Source organism: Agelaius tricolor, unplaced genomic scaffold, assembly GCF_023055355.1.
Source record: "Agelaius tricolor isolate 1412-34295 unplaced genomic scaffold, bAgeTri1.0.p SCAF_5, whole genome shotgun sequence".
NCBI classification, from domain to species: Eukaryota; Metazoa; Chordata; class Aves; order Passeriformes; family Icteridae; genus Agelaius; species Agelaius tricolor.
In genome coordinates this window covers 28,843,540-28,866,018 of record NW_027269265.1, presented here as the reverse complement: position 1 = coordinate 28,866,018, position 22,479 = coordinate 28,843,540, and the positions used below count along the sequence as shown (strand labels likewise).

The 22,479-nt window shown below is 38.0% G+C and overlaps 1 protein-coding gene across 3 annotated transcripts in view; it reads right to left on the bottom strand.

Moving 5' to 3' along the window:
• NOVA1 (NOVA alternative splicing regulator 1) overlaps positions 1-6,109 on the bottom strand; it is a 138,455-nt gene extending 132,346 nt beyond the window's left edge. For 2 of the 3 annotated variants that reach the window (XM_071426980.1, XM_071426981.1), the window contains exons 1-2: positions 5,427-6,109; positions 3,402-3,545 (exon numbers count right to left, since the gene is read on the bottom strand). In XM_071426980.1, coding sequence (XP_071283081.1) covers positions 3,402-3,545; positions 5,427-5,562 — 280 coding nt within the window. In that variant the 5' untranslated portion in view covers positions 5,563-6,109. Of the gene's footprint in view, positions 1-3,401; positions 3,546-5,426 lie in introns of those variants that run through there. The other variant, XM_071426982.1, reaches the window with a different exon arrangement.
• Between the last annotated feature and the right edge of the window lie 16,370 nt (positions 6,110-22,479).

The following is a 22,479-nucleotide window of genomic DNA, read 5'->3' as shown; positions in this document are numbered from 1 at the left end:
GCTAAAACCAGTAAAATCTTATCCCCCATTTAATTATGCTTTTATTAATCTCTGCTCTTGATATGATCTAATTTAAGTACACCTACGACATCATATTCCAATAAATTGAAAAACACTAACCAAGTTCAAATTCACTCAAGCACCAAGTTCAGATCAGGCAAGATCCTGTTGCAAGATAAACAACACGATGTGATGTAACATAATTTTGTGCATGTGTGTGCATTTGTGAGACCGGGGCGGGAATGCAGAGAGGGAGGGAGAGGGAGAGAGTCTGTGCACGAGAGAGGAAGAGAGAGAGAGTGCACGGCAGCATTCACAAGGGAGAAATATACATGGCCTGAGTGGCTTTGAGTCCCGTGCTCACTAAAATGCAGAATGAGAAACACATAAGCAATGACAGTTTCAGACAACAGAAATCATCTTTCTTCTATTATTCAAAAAAACCATATATTATAATAGCGTGAAAGAATAGCCACTTTCTGTATCAACTTGGCTAAACCTGTACTTAATTTTTGATCCAAAACCTAGTAAGTCAATACACACTGTACTTTCTATGCAGAAGGATCAGCACCATTTAGCTTAAAAGTAGGGCATATTTTGCCATTTTAATTTTATTTCTGCTAGTCTTGGGGGACATGCCTGAACAGAAAAGAATCAGAATATCCAAAGTCAAATTGCAGGAGTCCAGACAACAAGAAAAAGTCAGCACGTAACCTGAAAAGAGAACAATAAATTGCGTACTCAAAAATAAAACTGTAGTGGAAAGTAATGTATTTGTATACTGCTTCCTGTCTTGTAAACTAAAATGTTCAATGCAAAGCTGTTTTTTCCTTCAATTTCTTGTAATTAGAGCTGCCATATAATTCTTCAGTAATTATGTCACCTTTTGACGCACAAAAATAATTCCAACAGAAATCAGTCTGCATACTGAAGTCCTATATCACAGAGGGAAAAGAAAAAAACACTATTAGATCATAGGAACTACTCGTAACTTCTGTATTACAAGCACCTTCCTCCTTTCCAAACAGGAACTTACTCACTTTTCTAAAACTTTTTGGAAATACAGAAAACTTTCATAGAAGCTTCAACGACAGAACATTCCACAGGGAAACATACATAAAACATATTTGTAGTCACAAGCATTAGAGGTAAGGATCTATTAGGAAAACAGCAATTGTTTAAAAAACTTCGTAAGAAAAATAAATCATAGCTTCATCTTAGCTCTTTCATAAGGCTTGTATTCCCTAATGTTATATGAGCAAGAGAGTCTGGAAGAAACCCAAAAGCCATCAGCTCAAGGAATGACAGGACCTCTGAAAATTCCATGGGCTGGTGGTCAGACACAAACAGAAATACTAACAAGAGCTAGCCACGCTGGAATCCATTTCCCATCCCTGCTCCATGCTTTAGCAGGTATCAGTCGCCAACTTCCTGAAAACACTCACTTTGCATATGACACAACGTGGCTGCAAATTCAAGGCAGACTGTAGAAAGTCGAACTGGAACTTCATTTGCACCTGTTACTGTGAAAATGTTTGAGTGTCCCTGCCCTAGTTATTTATATTATTGCTGCTGATTTTGAGAGAGAATATGTTTATGTCGCAAATGTTTTTCTCATGTCATTCTAGCTTGTGATTTTTTATTTTTCAAAGGTTCTTCTGTTACTACTGCTGCATCTTTACAGTTTCCTACACAAAAAAAAAAGTAATTCTGACTTAATCCAAAAACAGAGGAACTATACTGGAGCACTGAACAAAAGATCTAATCTTTGGAGCATCCTTTCCAAGTGAGTGTAAATAAACTGTAGTAAAATGAAAAGGCTCATAATTTGGTATTTGGAATATTCTTCATAAACACCAATTTTCTGTAACATCCTTGCATATCTGATAACCCCTCATGTATAATGCAGAAAATCTATTTCATTTTCATCTATTGACAGTGAATTTAATTTACTATTGCAGCTCTTTACCCAGATTATGTTATTAATTCTGCAATCAGGCTCTTTAGAATGCTTTATTTCTTCCAAGAGTTTTCACAATTCTACATTGATTTTTTTTATCCTAACATACCTTTCAAAAAAGGATCATGTTTTTCCTACCTTTCTAAAAAAAAAGTCAAAAAAAAGCTTCAAAAGCAACAAGCATCAGTTCATAAGATGTAACTTCCAACAGAAAAAAAAAATCTACATTCAGCACTTCAATCTCTGACTTTTAAGTATTATAAACTACATTCAATAAGGAGATGTACAACAGGTGCATTAGAATTTCCACATCAACAATCATATTGGTAAATAGACCAAAATATCTCTGTTAATAAAAAGTTATCCACCTCTGCCTGACTGTAAAGTCAGAGAACAGGAAAGCTAAATGCTCCAACGTTAGTGCTCTGTTTACATCCATACCAACTGCCTCTGCTATTTTGTAGAATTCAGTCTTGTTAAAACAGAGCAAATGCAAAGCAGCTCTTATTTTCCAAAAGAAAAAAAGTTAGCAACAGCTAGTGAACTCAATTCTAAACCACCAGTTACTCTTCAAAAATAACAAAATCAAAAGACAAAAGTATCAGCTATGTTATTTTGCATCAGTTTTTAGAAAGTCCTCTAGAGCAAAGTTCAATTACAGAATGCTAATTTGTTTATCTTTTGGAAAAATTCCCCAATTATTCAACTGCAGAAGGTAAATCTTGTCTATCATTATATAAGACTCCCTCTTCAGAAATCTTATAAAGGAGGAATGCTAATTCAGGGATTTATTATTGTTATACTCAAATATTAAAAACTTTTCTTGTGCACTAATACAGCTAATATAAAATGCTAATTTTTTTATTCATCCAAAGTATTTAAGTTTTATAATAGAGTTTTCTTCCACCATCATGATAAACACAATATAAAGAATATCTAAAGAGCAGCACTTGTCCTCTTTACTTCACTCCAGAGCCAATGAACAAAGCAGTGAAGCAGAAAGAAGGTACATAATGGATTTAAAGTAAATGGCCCATTCTTTACGAGGCAGTCTCTCATTTTTACTCATTCTAGCTTAATTGTCATTATAATGTCTGGAAACTTCAAACAAACAATTATCTTTACGCCACCTGTCACATTGGTTCCTAAAAGCTAGATTTTTTTTTAAATAAAAAATAAAGCAGTCAATGTTAATGAAACTAATCTTTTGCAGAAATACTGTAAATGACTTTAAACTTCTTTCAAGCAGTTAGCATCCAGTTCAGTCCATTCCATAAGCCAAAACAGACAGAATATTTATATTCACAATTGCACTTTGAAACATACTTTTCTGAGACAATGCTTCCTGCTGCACTTGACCATCAATATATGAAACACACTGAAATGTACATACATGCCGGAGAACTTAAAAATAAAATAATTGGCTAATTTTTGCACCTACCTGGATAAAAATCTTTGGATTTAGACAGCTTGATGGTGGCCCCAGTCTCTTTCTGCAACTGAACAATTGTCTGTCCTCCCTTCCCAATTATAGATCCAGCAGCATAACTAGGTATGAGGACCTTTAGAAAATACTGGCCATCCTCTGAAAAATTGAGATATGCATGGTTAATATGACTTATAAGTTGTCATTTTTCCTTCCCAGACCCACAAATAAACAAAAGGTAACATCCACTAATTCATGCATTTATATCTAACCAGTTGCGTCATTATACAAGACATGTTTAGGCTATGCCTTTGACAGTTTAAAATATCTACATTTATTCTAAGCAAAGAACCCACAGAGGTTCCTTAATTCAGTTAAAGAGTAATATTGCAATTATATTTCAAAGGTAGATTGCCTTTTTTTTTTCTTTTTTTTGCAATGGTAACCACAGCATGCAGAAATGATCAGACCCCTTTAAAAAAACTAAAGCCCTGCATGAAAACGTGGTTAGTGACAACTACAACCTTCCTTGGAAATACTGCAAAAGAAATGACAAAACCAGGAAAGAACGAATTGTAAATTTTAATGGGCTATTTGTTTGTCATTAGCAAACACATGAGAACAGCAATTAGCTATTGCTTGCATTCTTCTTAAGTGAGCAAAACGACTACTCTGCTACCAAATAACCCACCCAAAATGTGGGGGTTTATTCCAAGCATTTCAGCCACTGCCAAGAAAACAACTCAACATGGTGAGGATGGAATCACTCGCCTAAGTAATCCTCATGTATTCCTTTAGCACTTCTTAAGCGACAATGATCTCTTTTAAGCTCATTAATTAAAGGACACTAAGAAGAATTTTTCCCAATTGATCAAAAGCCTAAGTCACTTATTTTAAATACACTTAAAAGGTGACAAGATAGACAACGCCAGTCCTCTACCCACCACTAGCACACCATCAAAACAGGAAAAAATATATAGAGTGAATGGAGGGGAGAAAGAAAAAAAGGATCCCAGTCTGATTTGAAAACTGCAAAATTTTCAGTACCCTCATGCCACAGCTAAATCCAGCTACACTGAAGTCCGAGGACCTTTCCATAACTGTCTCTGAAGAAGTGCAAGGCAACAGGGATACGCTGGTTCCCCAGACTTGTGTTCTCCCCAGCAATTATGGCAATGTCCCATTGGCACGGATATCAAAATATCACGAAACGTGTTTCATAAAGTTGGTTCTTTGGGGTTATTTTTACCCCTAAGCAGAAGAAATTATCTAAGTTCACAATACTTCTCTTCCCTGAGACTACAAAGCGTCTCAGTTAGTGCCTGTGTGTGACAGTGGTGCCCACCCGTATTACCATAGCTGGGGAACCATGCACTATGCATAGCCAGACCACTGCTCTCAACATTGGGCAAATAAATTCACCTCTGCCTCGGTGCATTGTTATGACGACTCCAGTGCAAACGGATAAAGGAGATGCTGGTCCCGTTATAACTCATCTCCTCCAGGAACAGCAGGATGTTAACTAGCGAGTCCCCGTAGCCGAGGGGCGACTCCCCCCGCCACCAGCCAGCCCTCGCCCCCGGCTCGGCACGGCAAACACACGCCGTGTACGCGCTGACAATGGAAGCGAGGCCAAGGAGGAGGAAAACGCACGGCAAGGCTGAAATTCAACTTGCGACCCCGAGGATGTGGAAGGAGGGAAGAGCGTTTGCCGTCTCCTTCCAGCTGCCATTTATTGTCGCCCATCCTTAAACGGGCGAGGGAGATAACTGGGCTGCAGGAGCCCCTTGTGCTCCCTCCTCGCCTCCGTAGGGTCACGGCTGTGCAGCCCCAGCGTGGATATTAAATAAAAAGACTGGTAGATGCTGAAAACCGACGCCATTTTGATGAATGATAACATTAGAGAAATGGGAATCTTTGGGCGCGGGGGGGGGGGGTGGGGGATTGGAAGAGGCAGGCAGGCAGGTAGGGAAGCGGAGAGGTGGGTGGGTAGGGCGGGGGGGGTGGGGGTGGGAGGGAGGTGACAGAGGATATACCCACCGCCCGTGTTGGTCCTCTTGGTGCTGCCGGCTTCAGGGGGGGCTTCAAGCGGTCTTTTCCGGGAGTCCGGCGGGTCCAGGTCTATGGGAACCCCGGTGTGGGTCCCGTTCTGCTGGATGGGAGCTGCCGCCATCATGTTTGCTGCTGCTCGGAGGAGAATTGTCTCTTCCCTTCTCTGGTGGGGGGGCAGGGAGGGAAGGGGGGAGGAGGAGGAGGAGGAGGAGAAGGAAGGGGGTGGAGGAGGAGGAGGAGGGGAGGGGGCTTGTCCCGTTCTCTTGTCCTTTTCGAAAATGTAGAGCTAAGATCGGGATTGTCGAGGATGCTGCGCGCCTTGTTTATCTGGCACCCGGGGGGAGGGAAGGGAAAGGAGGGAGGGAAGCGGGCAGGACTGGACTGGAGGAGCAGCTGCAGTGCAGTGTCAGGAGATGAGGAGAAGGGAGACAGGGGAACGAGGGGGGCGAGAGAGGGAAAAGAAAGCGGGAGAGGAGAGGAGGGGAAAGAATGAAAAGAGTGAGACAGGAGGAGGAGAGGACAGAGTGAGTGGGAGAGGAGAGGAGGGGAGAGAGTGAGTGGGAGAGGAGGAGAGAGAGAACGAGTGAGACAGAATCGGTGGGAAGGGAGGGAGGGAAGAAGGGAGGGGGAGAAGGAGGGAGCGAGCGGTGTAAATGGTGGGCGAGGGAGAGAGTGGGAGATGATTCACGCTGTTTCTGAGCCCCCTTCCGCCCCTGCCCGCCCCAGTGCCGCGCCTGACGCTGCGGCTCAGCTGCCCGCCGCTCCCGGGCTCCCGTGCCCTCCCTCGCTGTCGGGCTCGTGTGCACGGGGGTGGAGAGGGGGATCGCTGCCCGGCTGGCGCGGCACTGCTCGGTTCTAGCCCCGGCACCGCGGGCGCCTGGCTGGGGCTGAGGCCGCCACCCTCAGCTGCACCGCACAAACCCTAAAGGCAGGATAGGTTACAAGTATGGGAGGGGGCACAAGGACGGGGGTGTACGAGGGCAGGCGGGGGGGGGGGGGGGGGCGGATGAGGGGAGATGGGGGGGGGGGGGGGATGATAAAACAGAAGGGCGGGGTTTCCATCGGAGACAGGCGGGAGATGAGGCCAATCGGAACAAAAGAGAGAGAGGCTGGGATTGAAGCGTCTCGCCAATGCCGGCCCGCCGCTGGCAGAGCCGTTGCGGGGAGGCGGGGGCGGTTTAACCTCTGCGGCGGGGGCGGTGGCGGGGCGGGCGTGCGCGGGGGCCGGCTGCCGCCGCGGGAGGGTCCCCGCCGGGATGCGGCGTCACCTGGGTTACGCGCTGCGCCTCACAGGCCCGCAGCTGCGTGGGAGGAGGGCTGAGATCGCCCGAGGAGGCGGTGGGATAGCGGGGACATGTCCTCGTCGAGGCAGGCTCGTGCGCCGCGGCCCTTCCTCCGTCCCTGCTCGGTCCCCGCGGGTGGCGGGCCCGGGGCAGCGCTGCCGCTCCGCGCTGGAGCCGCGGACGCGCCGGGCTGCATCGCGCAGGCTTGTAAAGAAATTAATAAAGATATTATTGCTACGCTGTGACAGCCGGTCTAGCCGGAGCTGTGCGACACAAAGCCGCGTTGCTTACCTAAATATTTTGTAGAGAATTTAAAGATATTTCACTGCGGCGAAGGTTATTTCTGCTTACAAATCTCAAATTATTCAGGTAGAATATTAAAACGTTGTATGATTGCGGGGGGGGGTGGGGAGGCATGGCTCGGGGAATTGTCTGTGCAGCAGGAAAGCATTTTTACTATTTGACTCGGCTATTTATCGACTCTTTTCCTTTGAAAAAAGTCTCAAACTGCTGTAACTGTGACGGTAGTGGTCAGTTCTGGAGCATCAATTCCGTACAAAATTTAGGGACGTGTGTTTATTGCACTACACCGCGCTCTGTGCTAAATTCGTATTGATGTGTGTGTGTGCGCGGCATGGCTGCTGACTCGATTCCTCCTAATACACGAGCTTAAAACCTGGCTGTTAGTGGATGAAATCCAATTTCCATTCTAAGCTCCCTGGGAGACAGCCTTAGTTTTAGTAATCACTTACCATTAATACTGCCCCAAACAATTTTTAATATTTAAAATACACACATCATATATAATATATAGCACATCACCTCTGCTTATAAATTACAAGCCAGATAGGTAGTGCATTATAGGATATTAAACCGTGCACATGCTAACATCTAAACAGGCTCCTGCCCAAATGCATTCGCAAATTAAGAACCCAATCCAGCACTGTACATAGGAAACTTCCAATGACTTCTTTGGGAATTGTGTCCCAGGAATGTGATGTCTATCCTCCTTGCCAGCAGATGAAATATATGCAGCAGATTCAGTAAAAATTTGATAGCATATATGGTCAGAAAAATGATTGTATAAAAATGGAACTTTCTTACTCATCATATACCCCTTGTATCTAAGATACTCTGACTCATAATTGCTTAGTTTACTGACTGAAATAAAATTCTAAGCTTCTGTTACCTTGGCAGTTGCTGACACAATGATGGTACAGCAAACTGGGGACTGGTTCTAGCTCTTCCATTTTATTTACTAAGTTACAGCCAAAGAATTTTATTAGTATTTGAGCCAGAAAGAGCACAGCATGACTTGTAAATCTCAGGTCCAGTTTGTAGGGTCATCAGTCCTAAGAGGCCTCTTTTTATTTGTAAACGAAGCAAATGTCTTGCAGAAACTTTTGAAGATAAAAATAAAAAAGAAAACCACGATGTTCAAATTAAGCCATCTTGAGTCAATTTCCGCAGTAGAACTGGATAAATTATAACACTGCTCTCTTTATCTCACTGACTATGTCCCATTCATCTGTAGCAACACTGAAACAAACAATTCCCTGGTTTTTAGACCACATCTGTTTTACTGTGCCCCCTGCACCAATTTTAATTATGTGACAGATCTGATTGGATTCAGCACCTGCAAGTCCTCCCTTTGGGATCTCCAATTAGCTTATATAGCATTTACTTGATTGCATTCTTGAAACAAAAGTATCGTTTCATTCTAATGACAGAAATATTAAAGTGTAGAATAAAAAAATGGTTTTAACGTGATAAGTGTCTATGTTGTTTGTGTATCTAGCTTCCATAAGCTTAGAGGAAAAAGTGGTAATCCTGAAACCTAATTTCCTCAGACTCAGCAGATGTCTGTCCTGTGTTAGCCTGTTTCTTTACTGACAGCTGTTTCACAAGTGCCTCCCCTCGTCTCTACAGAATGCCTTTTGTTTAATGATTTCCCTCCACATTATCTCCCATCCCACTTAGACAAGCTTTTTCAACTTTTCTAGTAGTTCTAGAAGGTTTTGTTACAGTTTCAAGAAAGGTTTTTATTTGAAGAAGTTAGCTTTAGCTAGGTAACTAACCTCTCAGCTAGTTTCTTAGTAACAGTTCTACTTAACTAGGCAGATAGCTGCACGTAATCAACATTTCAACAAAACCAATTTACTATTAAGGAAATTTTCAATTATTACAGCTATGCTTCAGAATATGCGCTTTTTTCTCTTTATTTAATTTCTTGGAGCGGTGATTTTGAAGGTCTAAGGGGGAATATCACATTAAGTGAAGCCCTCTAGTGGCAGAGGTCACATGGAGTTTAAAGCAAGCTGGGTCTTTGTCATGGGTTGGGGCAGTGAAAGGAACAGCTTTTAGCAAAACGCGGGCAACTGCCCTGCATTGTTCATGGTCTGAAGCATGAGTGAAAATAGTTGTGGCGGCCTGTAATACCACCGTGCTCCCTCTCTGTTGTAATATCTGTGCAGAAAGTACTGACGGAAAATATTTAAAAGTGTTTATCAGTAGAGTTTTCCTCTTTTTCCAAGTCTGTCATCTGTTGTTCATCTTTTCTGTTTTCAGCCAGCTCCAGACTGGCATACCTGACCAGGGGTTTTTCAAACAGTTGTGGGATCTTGATTTCTTTCCTGTCTGTATCAGTCCTATCCTACTGTATAATGTATTCTGTAACTTCAGTGAGAGGTTGTTCAGAGATGACATGGAGTACAAATTCCATTTGCCAGCTTTATTTCTAAAATCATTCTCAGCTGGTGGAGATATGGAGGGTAGCATTTAAATTAATCCCTCCCACAGACATGAAACTTATGCTTAGAATTGAAAGGGATAAGGAACTGGGAGAAATTAACCATATTTATTAACAAATAGAAATCTGCATAATAACTCAGGTGAAGTTTTAGTAAACATCACTTAATCTGATAAAGTCTACTTTGTGGAACAAGACTCAATCTCCTGTTTCTTTTAGAGGTGATGGATAGTTCTCATCTGACTAACAGAATGAGGAGTTCATTTTTCCCCTTATGGCGAATATGACAGAGTCCAGTAATCATTAGATGAAAAACGATACCTCTTAAACATTCTGGCTAGGTAAAAGAAAACAGATTCTGTCTTTGTCCAAAAGGACTGACAGCTTTTTATTACTGGATGGTTGCTGTGACTCCTGTAAACTTTGGCTTCACTAAAATTACAGTTAGCGATAAACTCAGAAGGTTCTTTCAAGTCTTTAATATCCATCTTCTGTTTATGACGCTTTTTTCCTCCAATAACCTACCAGTTAAACTATTATTATTGTTGATTAGGTTATCCAATTGCTGCATGTTAAAATACTGAAGAATTTGTTCATCAGTAAATATTTTTTAATTTCAGTGGAACTTCTCCAAGATTTCAGCAATATTAACCTGAAAAATTCAAACCCAGCATTTGGGAAAAAAGTTGAACATGTATTAGACAGAAAATGACCCGATTATCTGATTTTCCACATTTACATTCCTTTTATTATCTGCATTATGTTTTACATATATATTGCTGAATTAAAAGCCAAAGTCATACTCTTCACTGGAAAGAGCATGGACAACTGCTAAACCTTTTCATATTGCAGATCAGTGCTGTGTAGTAGCTTTCTTTTTCTAGGAAACTGAGGATGATTACTTAATTTTGACCATATTATTTGTCATAACATGAATACATTGGCTAAAATTCTTTTTCTGGTGGTGGAAGAAGGAAGTGTTTGTAGGAAATCAATGTCCATTTCTTCTCTCTCAGCAGAGAGGTCACCTGTCTCCTATTCTGACAAAGTTAATCAAAATTCACAGATCCTTTTTTTTTTCAACTTTTCTTCAGGAATATGGAACTGAATTCATCTGAGTTCTTCATTGCTGAATCTGTAAGTCAAATTTATAAGCGGTTACCCAGGGACTTACCCAGATCTCAGTGTAGAAAACAAGATAGCCTCAGAACAAGGTAATTTTCATCTTTTCCAAGGAATTGACATTGTGGATCCAGATATCTGAAACTCCAGTGGCTCAACACTTACTCCAAAAAGCCGTCTACCTGGTGATCTTTATGTACAGTAATTTAAAGACCTTTCATTTCTCAGAATGAAAAAAAATAAAGACTAGATTTCAATTGCCTTCCAAAAATAGTAGCATCTTCTGGTTTTATTAGGTTGTGTTTTGGGTTTTTGTTTGTTTGGTTTTGGTGTGTTATTTTGGTTTTAATAGGAAAATAGATATTCAAGGATTAAAACTGTTGTAAACTAGGAGTAATTCCACTGTAATGAAACACTGTAATATCATGTGTGAGAAATAGCAGGATCTCCTTGTGTAGCTTCCGTTTACAGTGTTACTGATTGTGTATTTTTGTTACTATCTTACAAAAGGACACTGGTGAAGCATCTTGTCTACAAACAGAATTCAGCCAGCCATCACTCCAGATGCTTCAGTATTCATTCCTTGAAAAGCGTGGTGAACAGTGTATTTTTCGATCAGCATACCTGTTTCCAATCTGTTATTATAATTGCTCTAACAGTATTACTATTTTATGTGTCATTTTGCCCACCCACCACCAACTGTCTTATTTGCTTGAAATTTTGGCACTTTACAAGACGTAAAGTAAGGAGAAAGATACATTAACAGCAAAATTAATTTGTTTGATTCTGTTGTCAAGCTTGATCCCCTTTCTGGAATAATATCATCTTACAATATAGGCCCTTAATCAGGATTGGTTTAGAATTTTGCTATAGTTGAATTTATATACAAAATTATGTTAGTAGAAAAGATCAGAAATCTTCCTGGAAAAGGAGCGGAAAGGGGAAAAGTAAAGATGTTGCACAGTGGACAAAGGAAAAATAAGAAGACAATAATGAAAAAGGCGCTGATTTTTTTTCTCTTGTAAGCAAAATTCATATTAAATTATGTAGTGAAATTTGAGTTGCTCTGATCAATTTGCTCACTGGTAAAATGTATACTACCTGACATTATTAAAGACAACTATGTCTTATTAAAATTGTATTAGTAAACTCTCCTACTGTTAACCATTAAGATACTCCACTTTTCCTGTATAATTTATTATCAATTTTCCAAATAATAGGCTATTCCAGCAGAAGTAAGTTTTACAAGTATAATACAATTGTAATGGTAGAAATTTTGCCAATGGAAAGGCAAGAAAAGTAGTGTCCCTAATATTATTGAAATGTAGACCTAGATGTCTTTAAAAACACTTTGAAAATGCTTACTATAGAAAAAATTATGTGTCAGTATATTACAAATTAAATCTTCAGCACAGCAAGATTTTAGGAAAGAATACACTAGGAACTTTAAGAGATTCCTCACTGAAGTTTAGCAAATACCTTTACCATTTCTTCTTCAAGAAATTATTTCACTTCATCAACAAAATTTAATTACTTTATTTTATTTCTACCCACTTGAAATTGATTCCTACAAAATGCTCCTGAACTGGAAAGTCTTCTGGTGGGGGGAGGGTAAACAGCTAAAACTGACTGCCAGGATAAATTGGCCAGAATGATTTGGCACATATCCTGAGTTTGCCATGAAAACATGTATCTGTGTGTCAGCTGCACACAAAGGCTATCTGGCCCCAGAAAAAGCACAGGGATTAGGCATAATGCTGCCTATTTGAGACAAAGGGTGTTCCTTAGTGCAGTGAGGTTAAAACAGACAGCTCATCAGTAGTACAAGTCTATCTGAATTATTTAGTTACCATTTTGAGCCAGAAGGAAATGGTGGCAGATTATTAATGACTTTTGGGGTCTATTCATCTCTTTATTTTCTTTCAGTGAAAGCAGTACTGGAAACATGAAAAGGTGCCAAAATTTGAGATCAGTTTTACTTTAATCACTTACAAGATATAGAATCACTTTCTTATTTCAATGCTAGTTGAAAAATAGAACTGATTTTGATTTATATTTCACTTAGACTTATGAGGTTGCTATTTATGTTTGTAAGTGAGTGCATGACCAAAATGAATGGAACAACTCATATGCTCTAGAAAATAGAAGTCCATGGATCTACTGGATGAAAACTGTTTTATTGATTTCAAGGGGGTTTAAGTCATTCCATACAAAATACTTCAGGGAAAAATAGTGACAGGTGTAAAGAAACTATATAAAAGATATTAACATAGACTGCAATGCATTCTTGCAATCAGAGATATTCTTGTCATATTTCAGTGATGGGCAATTTGAATTAATTTTGCACAGAAATATTTACGGATATGTACTAAGAACATATAAAAAGAGTATTTAGGAACATATTTTTTTTCATTTCTAATTAATTATATATGAACAAAATAACAGCTGGTATATAATTTAAAATTTGGCAGTTGCAAAAATTAAGATTAAGGACACAGTTTCCAATAATTTAAAATCCTAAGTTAAGGTGAAGCCTTGTGTTATGTTGATAATAAGCAGATCCAAATAAGGTATTATAGAAATTTTAGATTATATTTATTAAAAAAAAAGCCTGATTATTTTTCCTGTGCAATTTTTTCAGAATATTTTTGTTGTAATATTTTAGCCAAGTAGGAGGACTTCTGTTTCAAAATTTCTAAATATTTGTATTTTTCTTTTCATTCTTATTTTCATTTAAAGGTTCAGGTTGTTTCCTCTGGGCCAGAAAAAAAATACATTAAAACAGTAAAAATAAAATTGCTGCAGAACTAAGTCATTGCAAGTGAGATGAAAAATAAAAAAAATACAAATCACAAAAAAACCCCTCAAAAACAGGATCATAGTGCATTAGCAACAATGCTTGCAGATTCATTATGGCTCACAACAAAGGTATTTATAAGTGGACCTCCTGCCTCTGTTGCATGCTGTCATTGCTTTGGATTGACTGCTGTTAGATCCCTGTAATCCTGAGCCCCGGGATCTTGTCCTACATGTTTACCCCACTTGGTATGCATGTCAGTATGTATTTCAAATGGAAATGAACTCTAATCTTTGTATGTGTTAATAGAAAAGGGTTTTAATCTCCTAAACCCCATATTTACCATGGTTTTGTTTTGTTGTTTGGATTTTTTAAAAATAAAGTTTATAAAAGCTGTGTTCAGAATTTCTGCTTCTATTTGTTAGCTTATCCACTTAAGTTTGGTTAATATTTGGCATTTCTTAACTCAATAGTGTGTCATGGCAATAATATTATGGAATATATTCAAAGATGAGGAGACAAATAGATTAACAACTACTGGTCTAAAAATTACATTTTAATAATGGAAAGTCTTGTCAACATTCTTATCTGTAATGCACTTGTAAGAATAAAATTTCATATTATAGAAGATTCATATTACCTCTATAGAAATAATATATGACTGTCATTCATTTGTGAGACTATATTGTCCTGGAGATGTTATTTGGAGATTAAAACCTAAATATTATTTAATTTAGAATAGGTTCGTTAAAACTATCATATCCCATTCCACTTGAAAATGTGTTGTTGACAACAGATGAAAAAGAATGTACTTCCTTTGAAAGGGATAAAAAAAGTCATCAATATACTTGAGTTCCAGTCCTCAATCCTGTAAGAAAATTCATATTTGCAGTTCCTTTTACCCAACACAATTCTTGAGTCATGTAGGAACTTTGTGAAAATTACTGCTATTTCCATATTATGACTCTTATTAATAAATATTTGCATCATGCAGCTGCTTCTTGGAGCTTGGTTTCATGACCATTTGTCTGGGATCCCTTTTCCAGTGACTGACCAACCTCTCAGTGAAGCACCTTTTCCTGATCTGGTTCTGGTCAGAACTTCCCCTGATGGAGCTTCATTCCAGTTCCTCATGTCCTATTGCTAATCACCAGAGAGAGGAGATCAGGTCCTTCCCCTCTTCTTGAGGAAGTTGAAGACTGAGATGACATCTTTCCTCAGCCTTTTCTCCTCCAAGCTCCAACAAACCAAGTGACCCTGGCTGCTTCTCCCTGCCTTTCACCATCTTGGTCAACCTTTTCTGAATGCTCTCTGGTAGTTCCACGGTCTTCTTATGTTGGGGACAATAATATAAATGTGAAAATCATGAGAGCAATTTGAACAATGGTGTGACATGATGAGGATGCTTTACTTAAGAACCTAGTGGAACACGTAACTCCACCTGGATAGAACCCTATTCCTGGCAGAAATTTATTGACATCCATAGGCTGTCATTAGGGAAATGGATCTTCCACTTAAGAAAATGTGTTCTAAATTTATAAAACTTTTAATTTCTGTCTAGTAAAAGTAGTTTCAGCATATTCCAGTCTACTTTATTGATTTTGAGATTACTTTTGGAACTAAAGGTGATGTGAGGAATATGTCAGCCAACTCAGTCAAAACCCCCACTTTTAATATCTGTCATCTAGTGTGTCAGGTTATTTCCCAAGTTCAAGTAATAAACTGATAAACTAAGGATGTATTAGACACAGAAGAAGTACACAAAAGATGATATTGATTTAATTAAAACATTAGATTAGACTCATATACAATCATATAAACATATAAACATATAAACATCATATACAATCATTCTTTTAAGCTATTTTTTTTAAGCAAAACATGCAAGGGTTAAAATTCTTAGAGCAAAAATATCTTCCTTAGTTCCACATATTTTTAATTTTAAAGTAAATGTGTTAACAGAAAGGGGACTACAACAAACTGTAATTTTAAAGTTTAGCTAAGTTTAAATAGCAATAGAATAGTCCTTCCAGCATGCTTTACTATTTAATGTAAATTCCTCCCACCCATCCCCCAAGTTAACTTACTATGCTCTTTTAAGAATTTAACATTTTATAAAGATGAAACATTTGGTACAACTTTTAACAATTTAAGAAAACAATAGAAGATGATGGTTCTAGGAAATTATTATGTTAAGGGTTTTTTTCAGTTTTTAGTGTCTAATTGTAGTAGCCACAATTTAGGCAATAGCCACGTATGGTTCTGCCAGGTTCAAAGATATTATTCTGCATCAAGCCCTGAAAGATTTTGTTCAGTTATGCAAATGCTCATTCACTTGAGTAGCCTTTATTCATATATGTGATCGTATTCAACACATTGTTTTATGATTAATCAAAACACTGAAGTGTCGCAAAAAGAGTACCTTCTCTTTTCTTGTGTTTTTGCACAATTTTCTGTACAGGCAAATATTCTTCAGAAACTATTTAAACTGCTTATTATGCATAGCAAAGCATGCCTGTAAAACAGTTTGTGTCTCTATTTCTACAACAATATGTATTATTTTTAATCATTATAATCGGAAGCTTCATTGTTCTTGAAATACTGCTTTGTTAATCAGATTTCTTGTACTTAGATAAATATTACTTTGCAAATACATAGAACAGAATGTATAGAAAATATCAGTCCCTCAAACTTTTGTGTTTTTCAAGTCTGACTTTTGTTAATTATCTTTTGGACATTGTGGGTAAATTGTTCATTATTACATTATCATAATGTGGGGGAACTGGATTGCACTATCTCCAAAGAATATGCATTACATCAAAATGGATTACCTAAAACTGGTTGAAAGCCATTTTTCTCATCGTTGCAATTGTCACATTAGTGAAAGAAAACAGTCAGCATTCCATGAACATTTTATTTCTTTAGAATCTCTAAGATTTCCCAGGAGAATAAATCATATAATCAAGCAAAAGTGCTTGGTGTGATCAATTCTGCAACACTGCGTTGCTTTTTCTGGAAAGTCATTTATGAAATAATTAACTGTATCCATGTTATTCAGTGTTGTCTACATACCTTAATAAAACATGATGACAGCAGGCATTGATCATGGAAGTTTGAACATTATTTTATCGTGATTGTTTTCAAAATTCAGTTTGATGAAATGAACATTCTGGGTAAATCCAGTTACCTGAGAATAAACTTAAAAACTGTAATTACTTTATGAAAATAAAGAGGCATATCACATGTATTTGGTGAATTTCAGTTTTATTAAAAATCTCTAGGATCCGAATTACATTTTATCAATAACAAAATATTTTAATTATCAAAATCTTTAAAATAAAAGAAAAATAGATTGTCTATTAAAATGCGAGTACGGGCATCTATGTGGGCTTATAGCTGTGAACGCACAAATAAAACACACACATATGAATGACAGACATACCTTGTGCATGTAAGTATATATATGTTTATGTTGTATTCATACATAGAATCACACAGCAATTTTGAGCCCTCTAGTGGTAAGAAACCTCTCTGTTAAGAATACATTAATCTCAGCCTAAGTATATCCACTCTAAGAGGCAAGCGTCTAAATGTCTACAGGATGATTATGTCTTCATGTAAGTTCAGGCTATCTCACTGCAGTTGGCATGGGTGTGTACATACAAATGTTAATAACTACATAGATCTGCAAGCCGTGTTATGGTTTCCAGCATGGTAATTTTTGTGCCTTTTCTTTGCTAAAAAATAAAAAATATCTATTCTGTATTCTTTTGACACATTATTGATAATTCATGATACCTTTTGAAAAAACAAACAAAAAAAAAACCCAAAAAACTCCACTCAATCTCCTGACCCAAACACTGTCTAATAAAAGGAAAATGTTTTCAAACACAACATCCTCATTCTCAGCCTTTCATTATATAGGTACACATGTAGTTACTACAGGGAAAGGAGGAAAAAAAAATCTTCATTTCCGTTTGGAGAAGTTTTCACAACATATAACTTCAGCCATCTAAAAGCTAGGTTTCTAGGCTAAGCTGGTTGTTTGTACTCACCTTGCTGTCACTGGAGACAAATAGGTTGTTTGAGAATGAGTTGTCTTGTAAAGGTGCCTGGGAGAGAGCTGGAAGATAGGTGAAATATTTATGGATGCAAGGGTCTCTCCATTCTTCAAGGAGACCTAGATAGCAAACTTGGAATCTATGTTTTCTTTTTTATAAGGCTGAAAAATAATTATGTAAGAATCCTAGATTTGAGCAACATTGAATAACACAAGAATAAATACTATTGTTTATAGAAATGCTTACATAATGCATATCATACTATAAGATGTAATAAAATATTAATTAATATGTATATTATAATAAGATATTAACAAATAAATCTCAGACAGGTTAATCTATTACATGGCAAAATCATTTTGTAAGATTACTACTACTTTGAGGAAACTCCAGAATAACATTCAGAAGTGTTTTTTTTCTGGTGCAGGATAGATTTGATGGGCTCCAGGGATAAAATTTTCTTTCATTTTCCTCTTGGACTCAGTTTAAATATTTGTTCAGGATGACCATCCATACCTGAGACCTTATGAATTCTGCAGCTGACCTTCAGGAAATTTTTGCAAGAACAAAGGAGCACAGCTATTCAGTGTGGTAAGATTGCTAAGGTCTTTTCTCAGGGAACTCTTACCAGGAGGATCTTAACTACAGCATTCATTCCCTCTATCCAGAGTCCCATAATCTTGTTGACTCTCAAGAAAGTGAAAGTGTAATTGACATGAGCTTTATTCACATATGTGACCGTATTCAATACAATTCAGAGATGAATCTGAGTTTCTGGAATTATTTAATTAAAAAACTAGTTTATTATTTTATGATCATAATTTGTTATGTGACAAGTGCTTAGGACAGGAAAATTACATAAGTTAGAAGCAATTAATTCTCATTTTTAAAAATAAAATAACAATTTTGTTTTCAATGTACTAAAGCAATTAAAATATATTATTTTTCAATTGATTGTTTATTTTTCACATCTATCAAAATTCTATACCTTATGATACAGAAATGAACTCCTAAAAGGGAATTGTACAAATTGATTTTTCTTACAAGATTATCTAGGCAAATCATGCATGACAGAATATAATTTTTGTGTGATAACAGTCCACTTCAGGCAGGTACTGTCGTGTAAGGTTGCAATATACTTCCAGCATGCAAGGTTATGATTATCAAAAAGACTGGAGTAGGTTATGCCTCACAGAAGAGAACACTGGTGACTTCAAAATGTGAAAAAATTACAGAACTGCGGAATGGGTCAGGCTGGAAGAGACCACAGTGGTCATCTGGTCCAACCTCCCTGCTCAAGCAGGGCCATCCTAGAGCATGTGGCACAGGACTGATCCTGACAGTTCTTGAACATCTCCAGTGAGGGAGACTCCACAGACTCTCTGCACAACCTGTTCCAGTGCTTGGTCACCCTCACAGGAAAGAAGTTCTTCCCCATATCCTGGTGGAACTTGCGTGCATCAGTTTCTGCCCATTGCCTCATGTCCAATTGTTTGGCAGCACCAAGAAGAGCATTTAGATAAGAATACTAAACGTTATTATGAGACTTGAAATGCTAAGGGAAAAATAAATTATAAGTTAAACCATGGCACCTTTCTTGTTTAAAATCCATTTTCTAGTAGAAATTAAAGATTCAGGAAAGTAATACAACTTATCAGTGTTATGCTTGGGATAAACAATCCTAAATTCATAGTTCTCAAAATCAGATGTTATTGTTTAGTTATGAAAACTTTATAACAATAGTATATGATGTCTGGATAAAAGTGCTAGTGGGCAAAATAATCTTAATTTTCTCCAAGAAGATGTAGCAATTGCTTTGGCATGAGTAGAATATAAGGATAAAGATGTTTTAATGGGTGCTTAGGCAATCAGGAATTCTTGACAGCAGACCGATGAAAGAGAAAATTAAATTTAAAGACTGCTGGTGCAAAGTCATCAAACCAAGTTGTACTTCCTGATCTTTTGCAGCCGACATCACTATTATCCTTCCTGCATCTTGCAATTATTTCATCAGGTCTACAGGAGACTAAGATACTGTTCATTGATGTGTCACAGGGAAAAACAGTCTCCCTATGTGGAAAATCACACTTCATGTGCCACACAAAGATGAAATAATTTTAACACCTTAAATAAAGAACTGCTTAAAAAACTGCCACCAAATGAGCATGGTTGAGAATATAAACCATACACCAGAGAAAAAAGACAAAGACAACAAAAATTCAGTTTCCATCCTCTAATATGTACTACATCCCAAAGCTTCAGTCATGTGTTTAAAAGACATTCATGGCAACAGCTAAACAAAGCATGGGTTCAATTGCTGTATGGGCCATTTGCTTAGAATTTGAACTTGATCCTTGCAGGTCCCTTCCAAGTCAGAATATTCTGTGGCTCTATGATCCTTGCCACACAAGGTTGATTAATAAGGGTGGTAAAGGGCAGTCTGTTGGATTTCCTGTGACTTCATAACTTAGGTAACAGGTGCTAGAGTAGATCTCAAAAAGTACCCCTCTTGTTTTCACATCTTTTGGAAACAAATACAGAGGCCAGAACAGGCAACTGAGCAATAGATTCCTCTGCTTTTCAATGTCATGTCTGTTGTCCAGTAAGGCTAGCAAGGAAACAGCAGGTTTTTTTAATGTGAGACATAAGTTTCATAGAGTCTCTACAGCCTCTGATATTAAATAGGGTCAAGACTTCATCTGAAGAATTTGAACTGAATGCATTTCAAAGAGATTACTGATATGCTTTTCTATTATAAGAATTTTTATGGTTGTGTGCAGAATCATAAATAACATGAAACATCTCACTTCACGCTCCAAAAAAATTGCTATCTAAGATTATGAGAGGATCCCTCTGTGGACATCAGCATATGATACACTAGCTATGCCTTCCTGAAAGGGCTGGTCCTTCATTATCAGCAGCTGAATAGTAGTTTCTTGTGGACTGCTATTCTTTTCTACTGTTTCAATTTCTGCATGTCATTAATGGCCAGGAGAGATCATGTACAGTTTGAAAAGAGGAAGAGGCTCCCAAAAAAAATCATGTTTCTGCATCAGCACTGAATTCCTCTGTTGCATCTATAGGCTTCTTTCTTTGGTATTTGGGAACTGAGTTGTCAAACAGTTTTTTAAGAAACATTTTTGTATTTTATTTATAGATTTACAGAAGTAATCATATCACAACAAGGGAAATCTTATAAAAAGATAAAAGCCTTATCATTAAAAACTAGCAAGCAACATCTTGTGTGAAACAATCATAGAATGGCCTGGGTTGGAAGGAGCCTTAAAAGATCATCTGATTCCAATCCCCTGCTGTGGACAGTGACATCTTCCACTAGATCAGCTTATTCAGCCCCCCATCCAGCCTGGCCTTACACACTTACAGGGGTGGGGCATCCACAGCAGGCTCTTCCAGTGCCTCACTGTTACAGTACATGTCACAGTTTAGACAGCCATGACACACAGAGTATCATCATACAATGTCTGAAAGCTTTAACCCATACACAGTAACACTACATCTCATCAGACAGCTTCAGGTGTCCACCCATACAGAGTAAAATCAGGTCACTTCAGAAGGCTGAAAGCATCTGCCCTTCTTGTTCTTCAGCCCAGCCTTTTATGCCCCTGATGTTGATGCATTGCACCTGTGTGCCCTCTGTTCCCTTTGGTGGTTGGTCAGTGCCCCTGGGCACTCCATGGCTCATTGCTGTCAATGCTGCTCACAGCTGTACCCATTGGGGATGAGCCTGGCCCCAGCCCCACTCCCAATTACACCAAACTGTGTGCCTATACCTCACTACCCTCACATAATTTTAATTTTTTTTAAACTATCTAATCTAAACCTACTCTCAGTTTAAAACATTCCTCCTTGTTCTGTTGTATTCTTGTAAAAGATCCTTCTTCGTTCAGGTACTGGAAGGCCACAATCAGGTCACCCCAAAGCCTTCTCTTTTCCTGGCTGAACAAACCCAGTTCTCTCAGCCTTTCCTGATAGGTGAATAATCTTATTATATCATTTTAGAATATAACTGCTTGCCTTCTTATTGCCTATGTCCGTATGTACATGTTGTTCCTAATGCTTATTGATTACCCGTTTGACATCACACCTATCAATTTCATAACGTACAAGTATTTGATTCAAAAAACTTTTACTTCATGTCGTAAGTGAATTAAATGTAAATGTACATAAAAACTCTGTTTGCCATCCCATACCCTAGTCAAAACCAAAACCAAACAGAGAAGTAAGTCACAAAACAAAAAAAGGCACATAAAAAGGACAATCTGACTAGTAGTAATTATAATCTCTAGTTCATTACCAGAAAAGTCACAAATTAACAAATCCATTGTGTATCTGAAACGATGGGTAGGATAGTTAATTTCTTATTCTGTTATATCCTTTTCTGGATAATAGGACAATTTTTGCAAATCTCACTCTTTCCCAGTTTTCCAAGATAAGTTAAAAATTGGCAATGATTCATTAGTTCCTTTGAGAATTCTGGGCATAAATTACTTAGCGAGTTCATTTGAAACATTCTCATATGGGAGTAGATGTTGTCTTATCAGTGCTTTATTTCAGATAGAAAATGTTGTGTTTCCACCAACTACCAAATGGTTTGGCCCTAAACCAGCCATTATCTCAGCTTCTCTTACTCTAAATGAACTTATAACCTTTCTGAGAAAGATACGACACAATGTTCAACCCTCCTTTTTCCTAGTAGATAATTCTGTAATCTTAGAGCTCAGATGAAGTAAAAACATTGAGTAAGTTGTGCACATACTTCTTTCTCAAGGACAGATTTCTCAAGGAGCTCCTTTCTCTTTCTCTGTCATCTACAGGACTTTGCTTCCCACCTGAGCTTCTTGGCAAGAAGTCAGAGTCCCACTTCTAAAAGAAAAAGAAAAGCTAATCTTATTTTGTGTTTATCTAGTTTTGCCCCAGATAATGCAGAAATATACACTGAAAAATCCATATTCTAAATTGTTCTCTGCCGAGCTGATGGCTTCTTATAAGCTGTGACTTGATTAGACAA